The sequence below is a fragment of the Suncus etruscus genome, chromosome 11 (genome assembly GCF_024139225.1).
Source record: "Suncus etruscus isolate mSunEtr1 chromosome 11, mSunEtr1.pri.cur, whole genome shotgun sequence".
Taxonomy (NCBI): Eukaryota; Metazoa; Chordata; class Mammalia; order Eulipotyphla; family Soricidae; genus Suncus; species Suncus etruscus.
The window spans coordinates 84,007,307-84,033,087 of NC_064858.1; the positions used below are offsets into that span (position 1 = coordinate 84,007,307).

At 38.5% G+C, this 25,781-nt stretch overlaps 3 protein-coding genes across 3 annotated transcripts in view; 2 read left to right on the forward strand and 1 right to left on the reverse strand.

Moving 5' to 3' along the window:
- DNAJC14 (DnaJ heat shock protein family (Hsp40) member C14) overlaps positions 1-25,781 on the reverse strand; it is a 1,080,043-nt gene that overhangs the window by 693,592 nt on the left and 360,670 nt on the right. The window lies entirely within an intron of this gene.
- On the forward strand, positions 531-1,406 carry LOC126023024 (olfactory receptor 6C4-like). Its single transcript, XM_049784070.1, has one exon. The coding sequence runs from the start codon at positions 531-533 to the stop codon at positions 1,404-1,406; it is 876 nt and encodes a 291-aa protein (XP_049640027.1).
- On the forward strand, positions 7,286-11,547 carry LOC126022986 (olfactory receptor 2AP1-like). Its single transcript, XM_049784026.1, has 2 exons — positions 7,286-7,313; positions 10,599-11,547. The coding sequence occupies exon 2, from the start codon at positions 10,606-10,608 to the stop codon at positions 11,545-11,547; it is 942 nt and encodes a 313-aa protein (XP_049639983.1). The 5' UTR covers positions 7,286-7,313; positions 10,599-10,605.

The following is a 25,781-nucleotide window of genomic DNA, read 5'->3' on the forward strand; positions in this document are numbered from 1 at the left end:
CTGAAAATTAGAAGGACCCAACCCAAAGATACACTTTAGAGTTAGAAAAGCATCATACAAGACAGGAACTTTTCAATGATTTGGAAGCAGAAGCAGACAAACAACTTCTGAAAAATGTATGTACAGGAGAAAAAGAAGCCGAATATGAAGGTAAATTCTTAGATTCTAGAAGAAAGTTGAAATTTTAAGAAAAAAAACTTTAGTCATCAGAAGAAAAAAGAAAAAAGGCTAAAATAGTTATCCAGAAAATAGTTAATAATATTTTCACTTTAGGTCGACTTTCATTTTTAAACTCAGAAAAAATTACTAGACAGTAAGTAATTACCCTTATAGTATCATTATTCTTGATACAACTTTAGAATTGATGTTAATATCTACTAGCATTGGAGTACGAACTGACCATCAACACAACAATGTCTTTAAATATGTAAACTAAGTAAACATCCATTACAGAGAAAATGACAAACTTCCTAGACCTTACCTCTGTGTTTCTCACCATCTGCTTCCTCATTTGCCTTCACAGACAACAAATGATAGCAATGAGAAATCAAAGCTTTCTGAAGGAATTCATTCTTCTGGGACTTACAGACATACCTCAGATTCAACCTGTAATCTTCATGCTTCTCTTCCTCACCTACATATTCAGCATCATAGGCAACCTGACCATCATCATCCTCACACTACTGGACTCTCACCTCCACACTCCCATGTACTTCTTCCTCCGGAATTTCTCCTTCTTAGAAATTGCCTTTACATCCACTTTTACTCCAAGACTGCTCTTCAGCATGTCCACTGGAAACAAGAGCATTACCTATGCTGGATGCCTTACTCAGTGTTTCTTTGCCATATTATTTGGGGCAACAGAATTTTTCCTTCTGACTGCCATGTCCTATGACTGGTATGTGGCCATTTGCAAACCTCTTCATTACACATCTATCATGAACAACAGAGTTTGCATCCAGCTGGTCCTCTGCTCTTGGCTAAGTGGATTTCTAATCATACTGGTCCCAATCATCCTCGCCAGTCAACTAAATTTCTGCACTTCCAACATACTGAACCATTATTATTGTGACTATGGACCCCTCTTCGAAATCTCTTGTTCTGACACAAGACTTTTAGAGACAATGGACTTTATCTTGGCAATTGTGACCTTGTTTGTCACCCTAGTGCTAGTGATTATCTCCTACACAAACATCATATGGACTATTGTAAAAATTCCTTCTGCCCAGCAAAGGAAAAAGGCATTTTCCACATGTTCTTCCCACATGGTTGTCATCTCCCTCTCCTATGGCAGTTGTATCTTCATGTATGTAAAACCTTCAGCCAAAGAAGGTGTATCCTTCAATAAGAGTGTTGCTGTGCTCAATACGTCTGTTGCCCCTTTACTGAACCCATTCATTCTCTAAGAAATAAACAAGTAAAACAAGCATTGAATGATGTTGTCAGAAAGATTATCAATAGGGGCCGGAGAGCTGGCGCTAGAGGTAAGGTATCTGCCTTACAAGCGCTAGATTAGGACGATCCCCCAGCATCCCATATGGTCCTCTAAGCCAGGAGCGATTTCTGAGCGCATAGCCAGCAGTAACTCTTGAGCGTTACCGGGTGTGGCCCAAAAACCAAGAAGAAGAAGAAGAAGAAGAAGAAGAAGAAGAAGAAGAAGAAGAAGAAGAAGAAGAAGAAGAAGAAGAAGAAGAAGAAGAAGAGAAAGAAGAAGAAGAAGAAGAAGAAGAAGAAGAAGAAGAAGAAGAAGAAGAAGAAGAAGAAGAAGAAGAAGAAGAAGAAGAAGAAGAAGAAGAAGAAGAAGAAGAAGAAAGGAAGGAAGGAAGGAAGGAAGGAAGGAAGGAAGGAAGGAAGGAAGGAAGGAAGGAAGGAAGGAAGGAAGGAAGGAAGGAAGGAAGGAAGGAAGGAAGGAAGGAAGGAAGGAAGGAAGGAAGGAAGGAAGGAAGGAAGAAGGAAGGAAGGAAGGAAGGAAGAAGGATGGAAGGAAGGAAGGAAGAAAGAAAGAAAGAAAGAAAGAAAGAAAGAAAGAAGAAAAGAAAGAAAGAAAGAAAGAAGAAAGAAAGAAGAAAGAAAGAAAGAAAGAAAGAAAGAAAGAAAGAAAGAAAGAAAGAAAGAAAGAAAGAAAGAAAAGAAAGAAAGAAAGAAAGAAAAAGAGAGGAAGGAAGAAGAAAGAAAAAAAGAAAGAAAGAAAGAAGAAAGAAAGAAAGACAGAAAGAAAGAAGAAAAGAAAGAAAGAAAAAGAAAGAAAGAAGAAAGAAAGATTATCAATCATCAATGAGCATAAAGGTCAACTGAAAAAAAAATCTAGTCATAAAGTGCTCCTCATGAAAATTCAGGAGAAGACCTTCACCATATCAACAGTCACACCTCTACAGCTCTTGAACCTCTGAACACTGACACCCCTTCCAGGTAGAAAAATCAGCAGACAGATACATACAAATACTTTTTTGAATGGGTGCATGTAGAATCTTCTCCTTGCCCTCCAAGCTTGAGAGCTTCGTCGCCTGAACTCTACCAAATCAATCAATCTATCGTCACAGCTCCACAAGTTCTCAATATTTCACACTCCTCAAGGCACTTTGGAGTAAAGTATACCCACTGGGAAGAAGCTCAGATGCCCACAAAGTTCAATGAGCAAAAGTAAGAACACAGAGGGCTCAACCAGCATCAAACAGCTCAGGAAATTAGTGGCACCAGTGTGAGGACTAATAATCTCAAACAAACAAAATCACACAGTTAGCTGACAAGCCAAGAGTGCAGAAAAGAGAAAACTACTTCATCAATGAAGAGCAAATAGGCTATTTAAAAACTCTATACAAGCTGAGCAAAATATCAAGAAGCTCCAAGATGAGATGGAGAAAACCTTTAGAAAAATAACAAAATATTGGAACTAGTCTGAGCACATAGAACAGCATATCAAATAACTATGGGATGAGTTCTAGAGGAACAGTATAAGATTTATTAGAGTCCCTAAAAAACAGTAAGGTAGGAGCCAGAGCAATAACAAAATGGATAGGGTATTTGTCTTGCATGCAGCTGACCTTTGTTTGATCCCTGGCCTCCCATATGGTCCTCAAGAAAAATGGAAATATATAAGACAAAACTCAACAAAATGAACACCTTACCAAGAATACTCTATCCATCAAGATTGCCAATCAGATTTTAAAGAACTATGAAAGCTTCGGGGACTGGTAACATCTTAGGTAATTCATATTCTTTAAACCACTGTGTGCATGCGTGCTTTTAAAGGCTTCACATCGGTGTTACACAGGATTTACTCTTAGTTTTCCACTCAGGAGGATAACATGAGATGCAAGAAATAGAACTCAGATTGATTGCAATCAGGCAAGTGCCCTACCCAATATACCCAATATGGTTCTTACTCCTTAAAACCAGTTTTATGCTCTACTGGAGCTTCTCTAATGAACAGGACATTGAGCATGGCATTCACTGATGGTGTTTATTGCTGTCCTCTACTAGATTAAGGAATATACAGTTAGATACATCCTAGCTTGCTAAAGAAATTTATATATTTTCAATACTGAATTAAAGTTTCATATATATTGAGTTCTTGTATTTTCAATTTTATATATCCATAGATATTTTTATGTGATGTCTTTTCTGCATTAGCAGACACTTAAGCAGTATCTATTAAAATAGAAGAGCAATCTGCCCTGAATAAACACGATGTTTTTATAGGCCTGCTCGGAATTTTTCCTCAAATTTTCTTAATTATATACTGATAAGTTAACAACGTTCTTGTTAAAGTTTACGATTTTAGGCTTTAAATATTTCATTTAAACTCCAAATATATAAGTAAAGAATTTTTATTTTGTTTTTTGTTTGTTTTGTTTGTTTTTCATTTGGGGGGGTCACACCTGATGGCGCACAAGGGTAACTCCTGGTTCTGTGCTCAGAAATCGCCTTTGGAAGACACAGGGGACCAAATGGGATGCCAGGATTTGAACCATCATTCCTCCTGAATTCACTGCAACAAAGGCAAAATTTCTACCGCTGTGCTATCTCTCCGGCCCCAATATTAGTGATGCATTTTTAAAAATGATTTTATTGACAAGGAAGACATGATTATTACCTTTCTGAGACCAAAGTACAAAAAATAGTTAATGCAATATATTTTAGATACTACAGTTGATAATATATGTTAATTAAACTATGTGATATATTGTATTTTATATATGTGTGTATATATGTGTGTATGTATATATATATATATAAATATATGTGTGTGTGTATGAAATAACGGATCTGAAAAACACGGTAGCTCAATTGAATAAAAAGAATAATGGCACATGATACTACTGGTGCATATGGCGGTAAAACTAACAAGCTAAGTAATCCCTATAACCTGGTTCTAACATGAAGTCGGAACCTGCTGCAGGCACCAGCGCCTCTAAGCAGGTTCTTTGTGGAGTCCGGGAAACCTTCACGGGTTTGTAGAAATGAATTACCACACACAATGCATGGGGACTTGCGTCTAGAAAGACGAAGACAAATTTATTTTTTGAGCTGGGTAACTTTTAAGGGGTGAGCTCTGGTATGCGGGGTGTAATTTTGGAGATCAAAGAAACTGAAAGATGGTCAGGGAAACAGAATGAAAGGCCATGGCTAAAATCTGCATATTAAAGAACCGATACTGAAGGTGAAAAGAAGTTTCTATTGTGGGTTAGCTTTGTTTTGGGTAAGCAGGAGAAACCAGGTAATTTTCAGGGAAGTGGGAAGAGAGAGAAATGTTTTAGAGTTTTGGGGAAAACTGAAAATTGCTTTATTCATGAGCTAAGTTTTGGAAAAAACATGATCTTTGCGCCAAGGTAGCAGAGATCACAGAAAACTGGTCAGTGGGAAACTTTTGGCGGGGTTTGATACTGTGCTTCTTCATTAGAAAGAAATATTGAGGCCTGATTTCTAATAATGGTCAAAAATAAAGAGAGAGATAGTTACAGCCACATTTAGAATTATAGCCAAACAATCCACGTGAAGGGCCAACTGATTTGACTGCTCTAAGCGGGCCTTTTTGGCAAATAATTCTTTTTCAGGAGTGCAACACTTCTGATGTGTGCCCTTCCTGAGTGGGGTGTAACAAGAACCCAAGAGAAAATTATCTACTAGTATTTCCTACTAATAGATTCAAAAAAAGGAATGGTTAAAACTACCTCTACATACGAAAATAGACAAGAATTATACCTATTAAGGAAATACATCTAAAGAAATACATAAAAGAAATACACATATCCTCTTTAAGTCTTTTAAATTGCTAGGAATGAGGTCCAGAGCACAGTTTCAACCTACAAAATGATCTTGTGGAATCTGAAAAATGGCTCCCAGCAGTCACATATCAGGAAATATCAACATGGGGGTTTCTCAAAAATCGAATATGAAAAAGTGGAAGGTAGCAAAGGGAAGTGAGAGAAAAGGGGCCACTGAGAGCAACTCAGCAGCAGTGGAGATGGCAGCTTCTTCTCAGGTTTGAGGCAAGGTGGTCTGGGAATCTATCTTTACACTTAAGGATCTGGTTGGCAGTTGGTTGGGGTGGGAGGAACGTTCTGGTTTCTGACTGGCCCCAGGGGGCAGAAGAACAGGAATGGTGCTGAACTCCTAAAGTTCTTAAACAAACTATATACATGGTTGGTGAGCTTTTGTGTTGTTTATCCACTGTGATCATTATTGGAGTGTTTTTTACATAGTACTCTGGGGATTATTGACTGGAATAAATGTATTTCTGTGCAACAAAGAAAGTAGCCACATTGCCCTTGGTGTGAAAATGCCACTTCAGAGTCAGAAATTGAAGCTCACAGGTGGTCTGACTTTCTACCTGTTTCCTGGGACACTGTGGCTTGGCACACCTGAGATGGCTTAGAAAACCCCTTCCCGGGGCCGGAGAGATAGCATGGAGGTAAGGTGTTTGCCTCTCATGCAGGAGGTCATTGGTTCAAATCCCGGCGCCCCATATGGTCCCCCATGCCTGCCAGGAGCAATTTCTGAGCCTGGAGCCAGGAATAACCCCTGAGCACTGCTGGGTGTGACCCAAAAACCACAAAAAAAAAAAAAGAAAACCCCTTCCCTTGTCCTAGTGTTTCTCTTTCCCTCAGAGCACATTGACCCTGGTAAGAATGGCTCTTCTGAGTCACAGAGACAACACTGCTGATCAGTATCTCTGCCTAGGAAATGGAGCCCAAAATTATATTATTTTTAAAATAACCAAATCAAGGCATCTAAAAGCAAAAAAGTTTAAATGTAAACCATTATTTTATGGTTTGTGGGGCCACACTCAGCTAGTCTCAGAGATTATTACTAGTTCTACAATCAGAGATCACTCTATGGTGAAGGACCTTTCAGAGAGTGCCAGGGATAGCTCCTGGATTGCAGATTAAAAGCACACACCCTAACTATCATGGTACAACTCTAGCCTTACCATTAAAAATATTTTTAATGCCAGAGTAACTTTCCTATTTTGTAGAGACAATGGAAGAAGGATACAAGGCCCCTGACCTTTCTACCTGTTTTCAGAGAACAAGTATCAGAGCACAAAACACAATGAGTAGAGAGCTAACAGAGAAAATGCAAAACTTGCTCTTTAGCTCATGTTACTTGACCACCATAAGCAAAATCAACAAATCAGTGGAAGACAAATGCCCTAAAGTCTTTGTCCTACACTTTAGGATTCATGTGATGCTATTTGTTCTATGCCAATAATTTATATATAATTAATAATAATATTTAAGGTAGGTTGTTTCACACTATGTCCAGCATCTAGAAAACTGATCATTTCACAAGGCATTTGTACCATATCTGTTCTGTTAATTTCTTCCATGTCTCCTTGGACTTCTTCCCAAGTCCCCTATGAAAATTTGTACTGGAGTTCTCAGTAAATAAGGCTTATTAGCCCGATCTGAATGGGATCCTCCAGGGATCTTTTCTTCTTTCCTCAAATGATAATGCTAAGGTCTCCTCTGAATAGAACATTTAAAATATGCTTCAGTCTGTTATAAAAATCAGAAGAAAAAAATACTCTGTCTCTGACAGGATAGAATAAAAGAAATAAATTTGGAAGCAGGTTTGCTTCTTAGATTGCATTTAAATTTATATGAAACTTAGTGTGAACTGAAAATGTATAATATTTTTACTACTGAATTTTTATTTTTGTAAATGTTTTATAACTCAATCAATGATAAGTGGTGGGACAGTAAGTAAATTAAATTGTATGCCTTCTTACTTCCACATCCAACTTCTAAATCTTGGTTCATTCCATAAACTTGTGTGAGCAAAATCTCACAGCACTATCTTGAAGCATACCGGTAAGTACATATCTGCTTTTATTATATCTGTTACCTCTCTATGATTATTAAACAAAATTATATAAAATATTTTTATTTTAAAAGAACTTATATGTAGGACTATAGAGATAATATTGAAGACTTGGCCAAACCAAGTTCAATCAACAAGTCATATGTTTCCCCAACCTAGCCAAAAGTGATTCTGAGTGTTAAGCCAGAAATAAACTCTGAGCACAAGACAGTGGCCAAAAAAAAAAGGAAAAGTTTCCTGTCTTAGAAGATTTTAACAGTAAAGAAATGTATCAGTCAAATGCAGCAGCTTTACTAACAGTTTTCAGTTATCCAAATACTATATACAAATATGGTGGTTTGTATAAATTTCCAGATCCATGAACCATGGATATAAAAATAGAAACTTAATACTTTATCTCATATATATGATATATATTTATGATAGACATAAATAGAAATAGATCAAATGTGATCATAGAATACATAACTAATGGGCCCGGAGAGATAGCACAGCGGTGTTTGCCTTGCAAACAGCCAATCCAGGACCAAAGGTGGTTGGTTCGAATCCCGGTGTCCCATATGGTCCCCCGTGCCTGCCAGGAGCTATTTCTGAGCAGACAGCCAGGAGTAACCCCTGAGCACCGCTGGGTGTGGCCCAAAAACCAGAAAAAAAAAAAAAGAATACACAACTAATGTATGAAAGCTTTTGGGTGTATCTGAAAAGAAAGAGAATCTGCCTGCTCATTCTAAAAAATCAATAGTTTTCAGCCCAGAAATTAACTTGCAGTGTTCTGGCAGTTTGGCAGCCTGTTGAGGTCTGGATATGCCAGAATATTTTTCCCTATAAAATGGTTTTCAAATCTTTATTTTTACTAATACTTTTACCAAAAAATTATAAGTTTTACTCAGATTTTTTACTAATATTTTAGCTATCATTTTACTAACAATTTTTACTAACATTGCTGTAATGAATTTATTGTAAGAATTTTTATAGTAAAGTTATTAAAAAAAACTGTGTGTGATAGAATATGAAAGATTAATTAATATGGTGGCACAAGGAGTTAGGCGTCTAGCTTGCCAGTCCTAGCCTAGGATGGACCCAGGTTTGATCCTCCAGAGTGCCATATGGTTCCCCAAGCCAGGAGGGACTTCTGAGCGCATAGCCAGGAGTAACCCCTGAGTGTCACTGGGTGTGGCCTATAAAGTAATAATAAAAATAATAATATAAAGATGTCTTCCACAGACCAAAAAGTAATAAGCAAAATTGTAAGAGCCTAGACTCACGACACTGGATGATGTGACTACAGCATCATGTCTAAGATGTTCTAGAGGAAAACAGCAAAAATAGTTCCAGATATTATGTGATCTGATGTTAATTATGACAGGGAAATGCATGTTTAAGCTGAATACCAAGATAATCAGAAAAAGGTAAAAGTTTCCAGAATATTTTTAATATCTGAGAGAGTTTTTTTATTAAAATGGAAGACTTTCTCAAAAAAAGTAAAACTATTGTGACAAGTTAGTTGAAATAGTACAGGGATTAAGGCTCAGGTCTCCTCCAGATCTTCCACCAGTTAAAGTCCATAGAACATCCAATCCAGTAGAGCCAAATACTCAGAGGGTCCCTTGATCACCACTTTAGGTCTTTCAATAAAAGAATATTATGGGGGCCGAAGAGATAGCATGGAGGTAAGGTGTTTGCCTTGCATGAAAGAAGGACGGTGGTTGGAATCACAGCATTCCATATGGTCCTCCATGCCTGCCAGGGGTAATTTCTGAGCTTAGAGTAGGAATAACCCCTGAGAGCTGCCGGATGTGAACCAAAAACCAAAAACCAAAAAAAAAAAATGAATATTATGATCAATAATTCAGTAATACATTTCTAATTCTATGATGCTTATCTAGTAACATTGCAAGCCCCTTTCAACCAGAAAATTGAAAGAATGGAATAGGGGAATCTAGGTAAAGGAAAATTTTTTACTTTTCTTCCTATAAAGCAGATTAGAAATTTTAAAAGATTTGTTCATAAGATAAAAATATACTGAGATCTAGTTTAATAGATTGCTTTAACTTGATCAAAAATACCTGAGAGGGGCTGAAGCGGTGGCACTGCGGTAGGGCATTTGCCTTGCATGCAGCTGATCTAGGACGGACCGCGGTTCGATCCCCCAGAGTCCCATATCCCCAGAGTCCCTGGCTCCAAGCCAGGAGCTATTTCTGAGCACATAGCCAGAAGTAACCCCTGAGCGTCACTGGGTGTGGCCCAAAAAAATAAAAAATAAAATAAAATCTGAGAAAAATGTTTTGACAAGTTAAATGTAAGAATCTGAACATTAGAGGGCCAGAGTGATAACACAGGGAGTTATGGCATTTGCCTTGCCCTAGGTCAACCTGGTTAGATCCCCAGCATCCCATATGATCTGCCAAGAGTGATTTTTGAGTGCAGAGCCAGGTGTTACCCCTGAGAGTCTCCAGATGTAAACAAAAAAAAAAAGGATCTGAAAATTACAAGGATTCCCAGCCCACAGAGATACACTTCAGCATTAGAAAAGCATCAGATAAGACTGGAACTTTTCAATGACTTGGAAACAGAACCAGACAACTTCTGAAAAATGTATGTTTAGGAGACAAAGAAGCCGAATATGAAGGTAAATTTTTATATTCTAGAAGAAAGTTGAAATTTTAAGACAAAAACTTTAGTCATCATGAGAAAAAAAAAGAAAGAGGCTAAAATAACTATGCAGAAAATAGTTAATAATATAAACGCCTTACAAATTGTAGAGAAATAAAGAAGTTAGGTCCACTTTCATTTTTTAACTCAGAACAAATTACTAGACAGTAAGCAATTACCCTTAAAGTATCATTATACTTGACACAACTTTGAAATTGATGTTATTATCTACTAGCACCCCTGAGTACGAACTGACAATCAGCACAACAATATCTTTAAGTGTGTAAACTATTAAACCAGTTAGGTAAAAATAAACATCCATTACAGAGAAAATGACATGTCACAATTTCACAGAGAAAAAGAACTCTTTTTTTTTTTCGTGTGTGTGTGAATTTAGAAAACTTTTATTGTGCTTGTCAACAGCCACATGAATGACCCTGAAAGCAGATCCTGCTACAGTTGCACCTTCACAACTTCAGCCCCACAGATATAGACTATACCACTTCTGGAGAAGTTCTGAACTAGAATTAAGTCAGTTACAGAGAAAAAGAACTCTTATGCTCACAAACTTCCTAGACCTTACCTGTGTTTCTCACCATCTGCTTCCTCATTTGCCTTCACAGACAACAAATGATAGCAATGAGAAATCAAAGCTTTCTGAAGGAATTCATTCTTCTGGGACTTACAGACATACCACAGATTCAACCTGTAATCTTCATGCTTCTCTTCCTCACCTACATATTCAGCATCATAGGCAACCTGACCATCATCATCCTCACACTACTGGACTCCCACCTCCACACTCCCATGTACTTCTTCCTCCGGAACTTTTCCTTCATAGAAATTTCCTTTACAACCACTTTTACTCCAAGACTGCTCTACAGCATTTCAACTGGAAACAAGAGCATTAGCTTTACTGAATGCCTTACTCAGTATTTCTTCGCCATATTCTTAGGGGCAACAGAATTTTTCCTTCTGACTGCCATGTCCTATGACCGGTATGTGGCCATTTGCAAACCTCTGCATTACACAACTATCATGAACAACAGAGTCTGCATCCAGCTGGTCCTCTGCTCTTGGCTAAGTGCATTTCTAATCATACTGGTCCCAATCATCTTCACCAGTCAACTGAAATTTTGTGCTTCCAACATGCTAAATCATTATTATTGTGACTATGGACCCCTCCTTGAAATATCTTGTTCTGACACAAGACTTTTAGAGATAGTTGACTTTATCTTGGCATTTCTAACCTTGTTTGTCACCCTAGTGCTAGTGATTATCTCCTACACAAACATCATATGGACTATTGTAAAAATTCCTTCTGCCCAGCAAAGGAAAAAAGCATTTTCCACATGTTCTTCCCACATGGTTGTCATCTCCCTCTCCTATGGCAGTTGTATCTTCATGTATATAAAACCTTCGGCCAAAGAAGGTGTAGCCTTCAATAAGAGTGTTGCTGTGCTCAATACGTCTGTTGCCCCTTTACTGAACCCATTCATTTATACTCTAAGAAATAAACAAGTAAAACAAGCATTGAATGATGTTGTCAGAAAGATTATCAATCATCAATGAGCATAAAGATCAACTGAAAGAAAAATCTAGTCATAAAGTGCTCCTCATGAAAATTCAGGAGAAGACCTTCTACACCTCTACAGCTCTTGAACCTCTGAACACTGTCACCACTTCTAGGTAAAAAAAAAAAAATCAGCAGGCAGATACATACAAATACTTTTTTGAATGGATGCACGTAGATTCTTCTCCTTGCCTTCCAGGCTTGAGAGCTTCCATGCCTGAACTCTACTGTATCAACCAATCCATCAACACAGCTCCACAAGTTCTCCATATTTCACACTCTTCATGGCACTTTCGAGTAAAGGAAACCCACTGGGAAGAAGCTCAGATGCCCAAAAAGTTCAATGAACACAGAGGGTTCATCCAGCATCAGTCAGCTCAGAAAATTAGTGGCACCAGTGTGAGGTTGACTAATAAGCTTAAACAAACAATAGTTGGCAAGCCAAAAGTGCAGAAAAATTATAAATGCAGAAAAGAGAAAACTGCTCCATAAATGAGAGTATAAAGGCTATTTAAAAATTCTATAGAAGCTGAGCAAAATATCAAGAAGCTCCAAGATGAAATGCAGGAAACCTTTAGAAAAATAACAGAATGTGGAAAATAGTCTGAGCACATAGAACAGCATATCAAATAACTATAGGATGAGTTCTAGAGGAAAAATACAAGATTTATTAGAGTCCCTAAAAAACAATAAGGCAGGAGCCAGAGCAATAGCCAAATGGGTAGGGTATTTGCCTGGCATGCGGCTGACCTGGGTTTGATCCCTGACATCCCATATGATCCTCAAGAAAAATGAAAATATATAAGACAAAAACTCAACAAAAAAGAATACTCTATCCATAAAGATTGCCAATCAGATTTTAAGGAACTATAAAAGCTTCAGGGACAGGCAACATCTTAGAGAATTCATATCCTTTAAACCATTGTGTGAATGCATGCTTTTAAAGGCTTCACATCCAGTGTTATACGGGATTTACTCTTGGTTTTCCATTCAGGAGGATAACATGAAATGCAAGAAATAACTCAGGTTGATTGCAATCAGACAAGTGCCCCACCCAATATACCCAATATGGCTCTGACTCCTTGAAACCAGTTTTATGTATTAAAGGAGCTTCTTTAAAGAACAGGACATTGAGCATGGCATTCACTGATGGTGTTTATTGCTGTCCACTACTAGATTAAGGAAGATACATTTAGATACATCCTAGCTTGCTAAAGAATTTCATATATTTTCAATACTGAATTAAAGTTTCATATATATTGAATGTTCTTGTATTGTCATTTTTATATGTCCATAGATATTTTTATGTGATGTCTTTTCTGCATTAGCAGAAACTTAAGCAGTATCTATTAAAATAAAAGAGCAATCTGCCTTGAATAATACACTATGTTTTTATAGGCCTACTCAGAATTTTCCTTCAATTTTTCTTAATTATATCCTGATAAATTAACAACACTCTTGTTAAATTTTACCATTTTAGGCTTTATCTAATTCATTTAAACTCCAAAATTTTTAATTGAAGAATTTTTATTTGGGGGGTTTTGTTTGGTTTTGGTTTGGGGGTCATACCCGGTGGCGCTCAGGGGTAACTCCTGGCTCTGTGCTCAGAAACCACCTTTGGAAAGCACAGGGGACCATATTAGATACCGTGATTTGAATCACCATTCGTCCTAAATCAGCTGTGACAAAGGCAAACATCCTACCGATCCTCTCCTGCCCCAATATTAGTGAAGAATTTTTAAAAATCATTTTATTGACAGGGAAGACATGATTATTACCTTCATGAGACCAAAGTACAAAAAATAGTAAATGTAATATATTTTAGATACTAGAGTTGAGAATTTATTTATGTTAATTAAACTATGTGATATATTGTATTTTATTAGTAATTTAAATGTATTTATATAATTTTAAATCACATAGTAACCACATATTAAATTTAGTTGGTTTATATTCTGATAATTCCATTTGCAGTTATTTTACATTTTGTTGGAGGAAGCAATATGAAGTAAATTTGTTTTGTCCCTGGTAAATTAACAGGCTGAAGTGTGGAAGGATATTGGGGCCAATTGTGGAAAGACAGTTCTATGGTGGTGGGACTAGTGTTGTAACATTATTTACCTTAAAAATAGTATTATAATAATTTTGTAAATCAAATGTTATAATAGCCATAAAAAAAGAAAACGAAAAGATTTAGTAGATGTTTGTCTCCTAGATGAAGCAATAGGTTACATAAATATATTAGGAAAATTGTTGACATTACCTTTTCAATATTTCTATGAGGAAATCTTTTTTCATATTTTCTTTTTAAAATTTTAAGAGAAAAGTCATTATCACTCCCCTTTCAAAGCCATCAGCTTGAGTATCTGTCCTCTAATTCCAGGCCTATCATCCTCAGAGTGGGATGTGATTTCTGGATCTGAATCTCTATATACACTACATGTCCTACGCTGCTATGCTGTGGCACTTTCAAGACTGTCAGGCAGAAAGGCACCAATCCCTATGTCCCTCTGTCTTCTCATCCAAAACCTGATGGACATTAGTACATTCACGCAAAGACATTCCATTTTATATCCATTTTATATCTTCTATCCAGGAAAGTGGGCCTTAGCATTTCTTTCTTTTTCATAGTATATAGCCTCAAAATTCAGTCTATGAAAACAAGTTACTAGGGGGGACAGTTATTTTTTATAGTATTCAAATAATCCTGCGTGGTTAGGAAAATAACCTGAAAGGCAGATGTATTAGTTGCCACCTTTTGTATAATCAATTCAATAGATCATTTTCTTAAGTAATGAAAACCTGAAACTCCACCATCCCAAGCCACCAAAGGTTAACTCCACAAAACCTAAAAACCAATTAAAAATGAAGAGAGGAAATGAATAGACAACTCTCAGAGTAAGATGTACAGATAGCCAACAGTCATATGGAAAAATGCTCATCATCACTTATCATTAGGAAAATCCAAATCAAGAAAACAATGATAATATCATATTATACACTAGTAAGGATGGCACATATCAAAAATACTGGGGGGCCGGAAGGATAGCATGGAGGTAAGGCATTTGCCTTGCATGCAGAAGGTCAGTGGTTCGAATCACACATCCCATATGGTCCCCTGAGCCTGCCAGGAGCAATTTCTGAGCATAGAACCAGGAGTAACCCCTGAGTGCTTCCGGGTGTGACCAATAATAATAATAATAATAATAATAATAATATGGGAATAATTTGTGTTGGTAAGGATGTGGTTAAAAGCAACTCTCATCCACTACTGGTTGGAATGCTGTCTGGTTCTACACTTAGGCATTATTCCTGATAGGCTCAGGAGACCAAAAGGGATGCTGGGGATTGAATCTGGACCAGCCATGTGCAAGACAATTGACTTACACACTGTACTACCAATCCGGCCCTGGATTTGTATATTTGATAGGTTTAAGCAATCTTGAAAAATGTCCTTCAGCATTGACTAGCTCAATTATTCACTTGTGGTGGGAATTTTCACTCATAATGGAGAATGAAAGCCAATATATATCATTGCTATTAGTTTTCAAAGTCTGAAAAGATTTCTAAGTCAGCCCCTAAGGTTTAATGCAATAAAACCTATACCATATAAGCCTAAAAGTTGCTTGCCTCCTGTTTCAGTTTATACATATAGAATTATAAGATTGAGGTGATGGAAATTTTTTTTTTTTTTTTTTTTTTTGGTTTTTGGGCCACACTCGGCAGTGCTCAGAGGTTACTCCTGGCTATCTGCTCGGATTCGAACCAACCACCTTAGGTTCTGGGTCGGCTGCTTGCAAGGCAAACACCGCTGTTGCTATCTCTCCGGCCCTGAGGTGATGGGTATTTATACAACCTTAGCTAGCCCCTTTCCCAGGGAAAAGGTTCACATCTTTTTTTGTTTGTTTTGTTTTGTTTGGGGTCACACCCGGCAGTGCTAAGGGGTTACTCCTGGCTCAACTCTTAGAAATAGCTCCTGGCAGGCTCGGGGAACCATACGGGACGCCGGGATTCAAACCACCATCCTTCTGGATGCAAGGCAAATACCCTACCTCCATATACTATCTCTCCAACCCCAAAGGTTCACATCTTAAAAGTCTTCCAAATTATAGATTATTGTCATAGAGTAAGGTTTTCTTTCTTGGCAAGGGCACCTCCATTTCATCCACTTCTTTTATTCTTTTCTTGCTGTGAAAGCTTTGTTTGTCATGGTTTATGTCAGTTTATGTGCAGGTTCCCTGAAGTCTTTGTGCATATTTGTGATAATAGCAGGGGATGCATACAAAGTTTCTCCTTAATGCCAGCTTGGCCTCCTGAATCTCAAAACACAATTATTACACCTTCGAAGGATTCGGTGATATCAACACAATAATTGTAGGAAATATTAACACACCTGAGTATTGCAGAGCATTCCTCCATTCCTCAATCGCCCAAAAAAAAATTTTTTTTTTTTTTTTGGTTTTCGGATCACACCGGCAGTGCTCAGGGGTTACTCCTGGCTCCACGGTCAGAAATCGCTCCTGGCAGGCACGGGGGACCATATGGGATGCGGGGATTTGAACCAATGACCTTCTGCATGAAAGGCAAACACCTTGCCTCTATGCTATCTCTCCAGCCCAAAAAAAATTTTTAATAGTTGCTTCAGTGAGTGGAGAGATAGTGCAACAGGTGAGGCAATTGCTTACCACATCACATTTAATATGAGTTCAATCTCTGGAACTACTTATAGATCCCATACACAATCAGGAGTGATCCCTAAGCCTTGATCACAGCCAGATTTAGGCTTCCCAAAAACTTACAGTTCCTGCAGCAACAACTGTGAATCTAACCTGTTATGAAATAGGAATAAATATTACACAAACTGATAAAAACTTTTTTCTAAGACATGTTTCAGAACTGCAAGTTATTCCTAAAGATCATGTTGAAAGTTATTATTATATGATACTTAAAGGAAATGACTGCTTTTCAGGGAAAATGTTTTTGTTGTACAATGGAAACCAAGCATTAAAATACTAATATTTAAACACTAATATTTCACTCCCACATTTCTGAGAACACTTTTTAAAAATTAAAGTGAACTGAATCTTGTGTTTGAGTTCAAAACACTAAATTTTTATGGGGTTAGAGTGATAGCACAATGGATAGTGTTTGCTTTGCACATGAACAACACAGTTTCATTCCCCAGCATCCCAAATGGTCCCCCATGCCTGCCAAAAGTAATTTCTGAGCTCAGAGACAGTACTAACTTTTGAATGCAGTCATATGCAGCCCCCCAAAAAACAAAACAAGTTAAGGTATTATGTGACAGTTTTTTTGATGTCTGACTTGTAAATTTAATAATGAATTAAAGTTTCATTTATATTAAATTTTATGTATATTCAAATATGGTTAATATCTTTAGAGTTTTGATTACAAATTTACTTATTAATGCAGAAACCTAAGCATTATCTATCACATAATATTTTCTAATACATAGTCAATGTTTCCATTTTAGGTTAAAACATACTTCTTCTGGGGCCAAAGAGATAGCATGGAGGTAAGGCATTTACCTTATGAAGGTTCGAATCCCAGCATCCTGTATGGTCTCCCGGGCCTGCCAGGAGTGACTTCTGAGCATAGAACAAGGAGTAACCCCTGAGCGCTGCCAGGTGTGACCCAAAAACAAACAAAAAAAAAAACATACTTCTTCTAAAGGAGTATTCAGGTTTTTCCATAAAATTTTCTAAATTTTCTGAGTGGAAGAAGAGAAAGACAAATGTGAAATTATTTGTGATGGTGGGTTCCTCATGAACTCAGACACTTGATTTAACCAAGCATTGAGTGTACCCAAAAAGAGTAAAACAGGGCAGCTTAGCTCTGTGGCTACACATTCCTTCTACTCATGTTCCTCATCACAACATATAAAAAAAAAAAAGCAACACCACCACAGGTGGTAGAATTGGCCCTTATACATTCTATGTCTGAAACCAAATTGTGAAGAACTTTGTAAATCACAATAATTTCCAAAAAAATATTTTTTAAACACCACCAAACTGCAAAATGGGAGCACAACACGGAAGCCCACCAGACACACATAAAAACACCCAAGGCACACCCTAGACAAAGTGATAAAAAAAAAATGATGAAAGACATAGAATACTAAAAGCAGTAATATCAAAAAGGAAATTACTTACAAAGAAGCATTCTTAAATTTTATAGCAGGTTTGGGAGCTGAGCAAATAACACAGTAGATAGTGTGTGTTTGCCTGGCATGTGGCCAACCAGAGTTCATTCCTGGTATCACATATGGTCCCTCAAGCCAGCCAGGACTGATTCTTGAGAGCAGAGCCAGGAGTAATCCTTTAACATCTTCAGATGTGGCCCAAATTTAAAAAATAAATAAACTCAAGTATTTGAAGGCAAGCTAACTAGAAAGGTGAAAGAACTATACAAAAAATGTACAAAACACTGCTTCAAGAAATAAAAGAGGACACTAGAAAATGGAAATATATCCCCTGCTAAAGGATTAGAGTGTAAACATCATTAAAATGTCAATACTTTCCAAAGCATCGTATGTATTCAATGCACTTTCTATAAGAATATGCATAACATTTTTAAATTTTATTTTATTGAAACCATTGTGATTTACAAAGTTCTTCATAGTTGGATTTCAGCCATACAGTGTATCAGGATTATTCCATCACCAGAGTCAACCTCCCTCCACCGATGTTCCCACACTGTATCCTATACCATCACACTTTGCTCCCTAGTCTGCTAGTATGATGGGCCCATTTTAAGTTTATATTGTTATGGTTTGGGTCTCTTGATTTGGCTTGGATATTTAGTTCTGTCCTTTTTTATCTCCACCAATGCACCTGAGACACTTGGTCCCTGGCCCCCATCCTTTCTTTTTATCTCTTCATTTTATAGAGAAATTCAGAAATATGAGGTAAAACAAAGTAATTCATGTTCCAAGGTTCTATGAAAAAGGCAGAATCCCGGGACCTGAGAGATAGCACAGCGATAGGACCTTTGCCTTGCATGCAGCAGATCCAAGGAGGATGGTTGTTCGAGTCCTGGCATCCCATATGGTCCCATATGCTTGCCAGGAGCTATTTCTGAGCAGAGCCAGAAGTAACCTCTGAGCTCCTGAGTATGACCCAAAAACCAAAAACCAAAAGAGAGAGAGAGAGAGAAAGAGAGAGAGAGGCAAGATCCCCTATTTAAAAGATAAAAAGATGAAAGACTTGTAATTTACAATGGCCTCAATAAAAAAATTTTTTCAAAGCATACCAGTTTATTGAAAAACAAATGAGAAATACAGTAGAAAAGAACAAGAGTAGATGTGGTTGACCTGCTAGAGCAGTAACTATAAGAAGAGAGAAAATAAAGATGGAAAACAGGGCCAGATGAGAGGAAGGTTTGGGACCTGCAGGGCTTGGTGATGAATTAAATTATAAAAAAAGAGATAGGAAGTAATAACAATTTTATTGCTATGTGGGCCAACAATTTCCTAGAAGTCCCTCAATTCTCTTTTTGCAAAATGTTCTGTAGCTCAAATGGGTAATAGCAAATTTTGGGTCAAAATTTATGTGATAAAATGTAATCAAGGGGATACTTATGTATGTTTTTCTGGACCCCCCCCAGAAAGATTAAAGGTGGCCTGACCATGAACCATCTCTTCTATATAATAACTGATTATAATCATGGAGAGGATTATTTTTCACTTAAACCATTTCCTTTCAGAATGCCTTACTTTAATACAGCAACCAATTTAGTTCAAAACCTTGAGATCTGTCTATTACAATTATCACCTGTATGGTCTTCTTGATTTTGTGTTTCCAACCACATCAAAATTAATCTATTCTCAGTGTTAAAACATTGTATGCCTGAAACCCAATCAAGTAATTCCTCCAGGACTCAACAATGATTGGGAATGGGGTTAATCTATTCTTTTTGGTTTTCAAGACCTCTACAGTCTGGCATGAATCTACTCAATTAGAGTCCTCTGACCTGATTCATTCATGCTGCTCTCTGCTGCTTGTTCCTCTCTCTCTCTCTCTCCCTCTCTCTCTTCTCTCTCTCTCCTCTCTCTCTCTTCTCTCTCTCTCCTCTCTCTCTCTCCTCTCTCTCTCCTCTCTCTCTCCTCTCTCTCTCTCCTCTCTCTCTCTCCTCTCTCTCTTCTCTCTCTCTCTCTTCTCTCTCTCTCTTCTCTCTCTCTTCTCTCTCTCTCTCTCTCTCTCATTGTGTGTCATGGTTCTAAGTTCTAGAAGCTGCGGGGTCCTAGAGTCCCCCGGAGGGGCCCGGCCAGCGGGGAAATGGCTGGGAGGCTCTTGGACTTCCGCACTCTTATTTTGCTGAGTTAAAAGAACAACCACACCTGTAAAAAATCTGAGAGAGGTTAGTAAAGAAGACCCCAGGCGAAGTTCCGGTCAGAGGCAAAATTTATTGGGTTCAGCAACTCTTATATAGAGGAGGAGAAATGGGCAGGAAAAAGAACATGTCAATCATACTTTTTGGCGGGAAGGTTTTTAGAACAAAGGGCAGTAAAATATTCAGAAGGGATGGAGACCTTATGTCTCCAAAGTGGGATCTGCAGCCGCTTATCTGGGCTAACATCAGTTTGTGAAGGGGGCAGGTTTTTGAAGGTAGCTATTAACTCCGGAAAGAAGCTAAAGGGAGTGGTCTAGATCTGGATTTAGCATTGGGGGTGTTCACTTTTCCTTTGGCTTCAAAGAAAAAATCTCCTTCAGCTGTGAAATACCTTTCCTGTTAGTCCAACAGCTTACAGCAAAATCAGCAGATGGGCAGCCTTAGGTAAAGGCTGCATAAAAGACAGAAGACAGAAAAATTGATCCTCTGACAGGATACTGTCTCCAACATCTCCCCCTTTCTCTTCTAATAAAAGAAGGAAAGTCGTGCGTGGGTGGAAGACCCTGTCTTAGGCGTGCAGGGTTTGACCAGGTCGGACATGGCCATCAGCCGCATTTAAAATGATGGCTACGGACGCGGTGGGTGTGCACGGAGGTCCGAATTATACGCCGTAGCCTTTTGGGGCCATGCCCTAACTGGGACCCTACTAATCCCGTCGTAGGCATCTCCACAGCCGAGAGCACAAAGACCGGAGCGAGCTCCGTCTGTTAGCGATGCGCTCAATCTCCTGGAAACTTAGTGGCTGGAGGGGCGGCTTGGTGACTATAGCCAAGTTTTCACAGGAAGCACGTGGGGCTAGTTGGCAGTGAACCTGAACAGAGGTTTTTTCCTTATCATCTGCCAGATTTTTAACAAGGTCCGTGAGTTTGCGTAGAGCCCATGGGCCAAGGGAAAGGAGCAGCATGAGGCTAATGAGGGGTCCCAAAACAGTGGACAGTATAGTGTGAAGCCAAGGAGAAGAGAAAAACCAGCCCTGGTACCAACTTTGTTCTTGATTAAAATGGCTCAGAAATTCTTTCATACCATCACCAATGTGTTGAACACTGTACAACATTGTTCCTTAAGGGCTACACAGATTCCCCCTTCCTAAAAAAAAGGAAAAATACCAAAGTAAACCACAGTGGTTAGCTGCACTATGTTTGCTAGGGATACAATAGTGTGCTTTAAGTATTGTAAACTTATTGTAAGTTTGAAACATTTGTAACAACAGTTATATTTAAGGCAGTAACAGATTTTTAAGTATGAACCAATGAATAAATTATTGTGCTTACAGCGGTAGCACCCAGGCCTATGATTAAGGCTAGGGTGAGAGCAGATTTGACAGGTAAGTTAGGCATTAAAACAATGAAAACACAGTAGTTTTAGGACTGAAAAAACAAATGTGAAACAATGGGGGAGATAAACCAGTGAAACAGGCAAGAAACGTTAAATTGGGGGCAATTATGAACTGAAAGGAGGAATTAATGACAAGAATTTGATTACAATTTTCAATAGGGGGAATCATATTGGGTACCAAAAGGCAAAGTTTAAGTTTCACCACCTGTTTGAAGGTGATGCTGAAGTGAGGCTTGGGGCTGGATCGCAGAGCGAAGGGGTCAGAGACAGGCAGGGGGTTACCAAAGCAGAAGGGCGGTTGAGATGAATAGCAGATAGGCAGGGTCAGTGATGGTGGAGGCGTTGACCATTTGCAGGATGAGGTTCGAGGTGGGTGAATAGCAGGTACCGAAGGCGTCTGCGTTTGGACGGAGGGCAGAAGCGTTGATCATGACAAGGATGAGCTGAGAAGAGGAGGGGGGTCCGGAGGACAGCATGGGCAGCAAAGGGTGAAGAGAAGGAACCAGAGGTGTTGTCATCGTCTTGCAAGGGAGAGTGAGGTGGAGCAAACAAATTAATGAAGCCTTGGTGCGAAGGGGGTGGTTGGTGGCAGTGGGCATCAAGGACAGCCAGGCAGAGTACCAATTTCAGCATTTTCTTTAGGCAGAGTTAGTTAGAAACAGGTCCGGCAGGAATGGTGGGCTAGCAGGGGGTGACAGGCTGTTTTGAAGTGGGTGAAGATAGGACTGCAGGAAGCTGTAGGAGGTCTATAAGAAAACAACTTGGCAGGAGGTAAAATGATTATTTTTGAATGCCACAGGAATGCATTTTGAAACCTTTAAACTGAACTTAAATGATTTCTTTTAAACTTCTTAGTTATTATTTTAAAGCTGGATGCTTCTTTCTCTAGCCAAATTTGGCCTTATTTTATTGGCCTTAACTACACATAGCAGAAAAACTGGGGATTGCAAAGTCCAGAAATTCTCCAGGAAAAAGTTAATCCTGATGGCCATTTGAGAAATTTTTGGGGTTTACCATCCCCTACCTTTTTTGCCATGCTGATAGAACAAAGCTAGCTGAGCACAGGATTTTTTAGCAGGATTTCACAGTTTGTTAGATGACCAGACTAAGCCAGGTAAAAAAAATTAATTGAAATTTTAAAAATGGATAAGGCTATAAAAATTGTATTTATTATGAAATGCAAAAATAACAAAGAAACAGACAGAACAAACAACACGAAACACAACATTGTGGCCACTTTCACGCATAACACACACACATGAACAGACAAGAGGATTTATTTAAAAAATGCATTGGAAAAATTGACAAGCGCTTTTAAATATTTAGCCGGCATGTTTGTAAAAAATTGTTAACATAGCTGGAGTGGAACTGCTGAAAATAAATTTTAAGGTTTAGCTTTAACACAAAACATTTTTAAAACAATTTTAATTTGAAGTTTCAAACATGAAGTAAGATGTTAGCAGTTAAAATTTTTGTTAAGTAAAATGGTTAGTGAGTGCTGTAGCAGGAGTTTTCACTGTGAAGTATATTATTTGCTGTAAAGGAACAGGTTTGTTATAAATTGGTTTTACAGTAGAATAGTAAGACAGCTGTAATAAAGTGTTAAAATTTTTATGATTAAACATGAGAGCATGAACTATGATTATTAAAGGTATAAAAATTGACTTAAAAAACAAACAACTGTTTTTACTATGAAGACTTAAAGTGAATAATTTGTAAAAAATATTAGATACCAAATTAACAAGATGTTTAGACATTATAAAATATAGTTAAAGGCATTTGATGTACTTTTACACTTAGAGCTGAAGACCAAATTATATTTAACACTTGTTAATTTGCTTATAAAATTTAGGTACCTTTATAATGCTAATTAACAATATTATTTTAAAAAAGGCTAACCACAACATGAACAGAGACAATTTAAGATTAAACTTGGAAAATGCAAAATTATGTTTACTTACCTTTGAGTTTAAAATCAGGCTTGAAATTAAGAAAAAGGACAAAGCTACTTAAGGTTTAATTTTATGAACATTAATTTATGAACAAATTTATTTAGTTAGTTATTACACTGTTTTTGTTTTTAAAATGGCTTTTATGCCACTGTTTGAACTATTTAATTGCCTTTAAGGTTTAGACTATTTGGTTTAAGTTTTTTTTTTTTTTTTTTTTTTTTTATGTTTTGCACTTAGGTACAGAGAAACTTACAGTTTTAAAAAGAGGTACAAAGTATTGCCACACATACGTGACCTTTGCATAGGTTAAAGAACTTTTTATGACATTTTGTAACACATTTAAGACTTTTTAATTTTACCAACTGTGGCCTTTATATTTAGAAAAACATTTCAACTTAGGCATCCCAACTCAGGAAAAAGGAACATTTGTAGCACCAGAGAGACAATTATAAAAACCTGAGGGAAGATAGGCATTTGTATAGTAAGGGATGGGAGGTTTTCGCCCTGCTCGCTGAATTTTGCTGAAGCGGCCGCATGGCCAAGAGGGGGGGGGGGAGTAGCAAAAGTTTGTTGCCCCGTGTGGAACCGGGTTTAAGCTGGGATTTGGAAAATGGGCGCTGTCCCTTTAAGGTGAAGCCAGCGATGAGCTCAGAGATTAGAATCTGTGCTTGCTTGCTGGAAGGAAAGATTTTACTGCGGAGAAAAAGTTAACTTTGCAAGAGTTCAGCTTTTCAGCGGGGGAGACAGCGCCGCCCCCAATAGATTTCAAGCAGGAGAGCGTGTAAGGGGCTGGGGTCACACGGCTTGAAACAGCTGTGTGGCTTTTTTAATTAAAGGCTTTGTTTTGTAGCAATTGCCGGCTAAGGAGGGGAGTAAAAACTTTGACGGAGCAAGGACGGAGCTGAGGCAGGCTATGGCAGGGTAGGAGAAACGCCAGGGAGATTTTTAAAGGCAGCTTTTAGTTTTGCAAGGACAGAAAAGCTGGAGGCAAGGTTAGGGAAGTGGCTGACTGTTAGCGGCAGAGGCTACTGAGTAGGCGGAGAAAGACTTTTTTCATTAGGGAGAAAGACAGGAAAGGTAGTAGGTGGTTTTGCACTCGGCAGGAGAGATGGTATATAGGGTGTGAGCATTTTGTTTTTCTGAATCAGAGTTGGAATCTGGAAGTGGAATTGTGGCTGCGGCGGAGGTAGAACCAGCGTTAATAGTTTGCAGCTACGAGTGCTTTTTTGCTCCCCCGCACTTTGCCCCGTGGGGGGCTGAGGGGGGTGCAGGCGTAGAGAAGGGAGTGGCGGCGGGGGTTAGCACTTTGGAGAGTGACTCAGGCACAGAGCTGCTGACAGGCTGGGCCCTGGAAAAAGTGTGTTGTTTCTATAAGAGTTTAGAGACTAGGATTTTTGCCCGCCCGCTGGCTAGAGATTAACAGCGCTGGGGGGAAAGCGGCGGAATTTTCGCCCGCCCGCCGGGGAGAGCTGCTCAGGGAAAAAAGCAGCAGCTTTAACAGGATTAGCACAGAGGTTGAAGCGGCAGAAGTGAAGATGAAGGGTTAAAGGAGGGAGGGAACTGAGAGATTTAAAGCGACAGGAACCTGAGAACTAGATTTTTGGCAAACATCATAAACAAAACATTAAGAAATTACAAATAACGTGACACCCATGGTAGCGAGTTCAATGGGTATTTTTGGCAAACATCATGAACAAAACATTAAGAAATTATAAATATCTTTTTTGGTAACCTCTACGTGTCTGTTTTTTAACTCAGACTGTATCTCTTTAATGAATTTAAGCTCGGTACTTAGCGTGACACCCATGGCGTTTTCACTGGGTGAAGCCCCCAAAAGCCAATTAAGGGGCGGCGAGGGGGACGACGAAAATACTGCAGTTTATTTTGATCAAGGGCTGACTGTTTATACGCTTACCTTGGTGAGGTCCTTTTTTGCGTTTTACAAAACAGCTCCGGACTCGCCCGGCTCTCTTGGTCGTCCGAGTGTGGTGGTCTTCGAGCCCAGCGTTGGGCGCCAAAATGCGGGGTCCTAGAGTCCCCCGGAGGGGCCCGGCCAGCGGGGAAACGGCTGGGAGGCTCTTGGACTTCCGCACTCTTATTTTGCTGAGTTAAAAGAACAACCACACCTGTAAAAAATCTGAGAGAGGTTAGTAAAGAAGACCCCAGGCGAAGTTCCGGTCAGAGGCAAAATTTATTGGGTTCAGCAACTCTTATATAGAGGAGGAGAAATGGGCAGGAAAAAGAACATGTCAATCATACTTTTTGGCGGGAAGGTTTTTAGAACAAAGGGCAGTAAAATATTCAGAAGGGATGGAGACCTTATGTCTCCAAAGTGGGATCTGCAGCCGCTTATCTGGGCTAACATCAGTTTGTGAAGGGGGCAGGTTTTTGAAGGTAGCTATTAACTCCGGAAAGAAGCTAAAGGGAGTGGTCTAGATCTGGATTTAGCATTGGGGGTGTTCACTTTTCCTTTGGCTTCAAAGAAAAAATCTCCTTCAGCTGTGAAATACCTTTCCTGTTAGTCCAACAGCTTA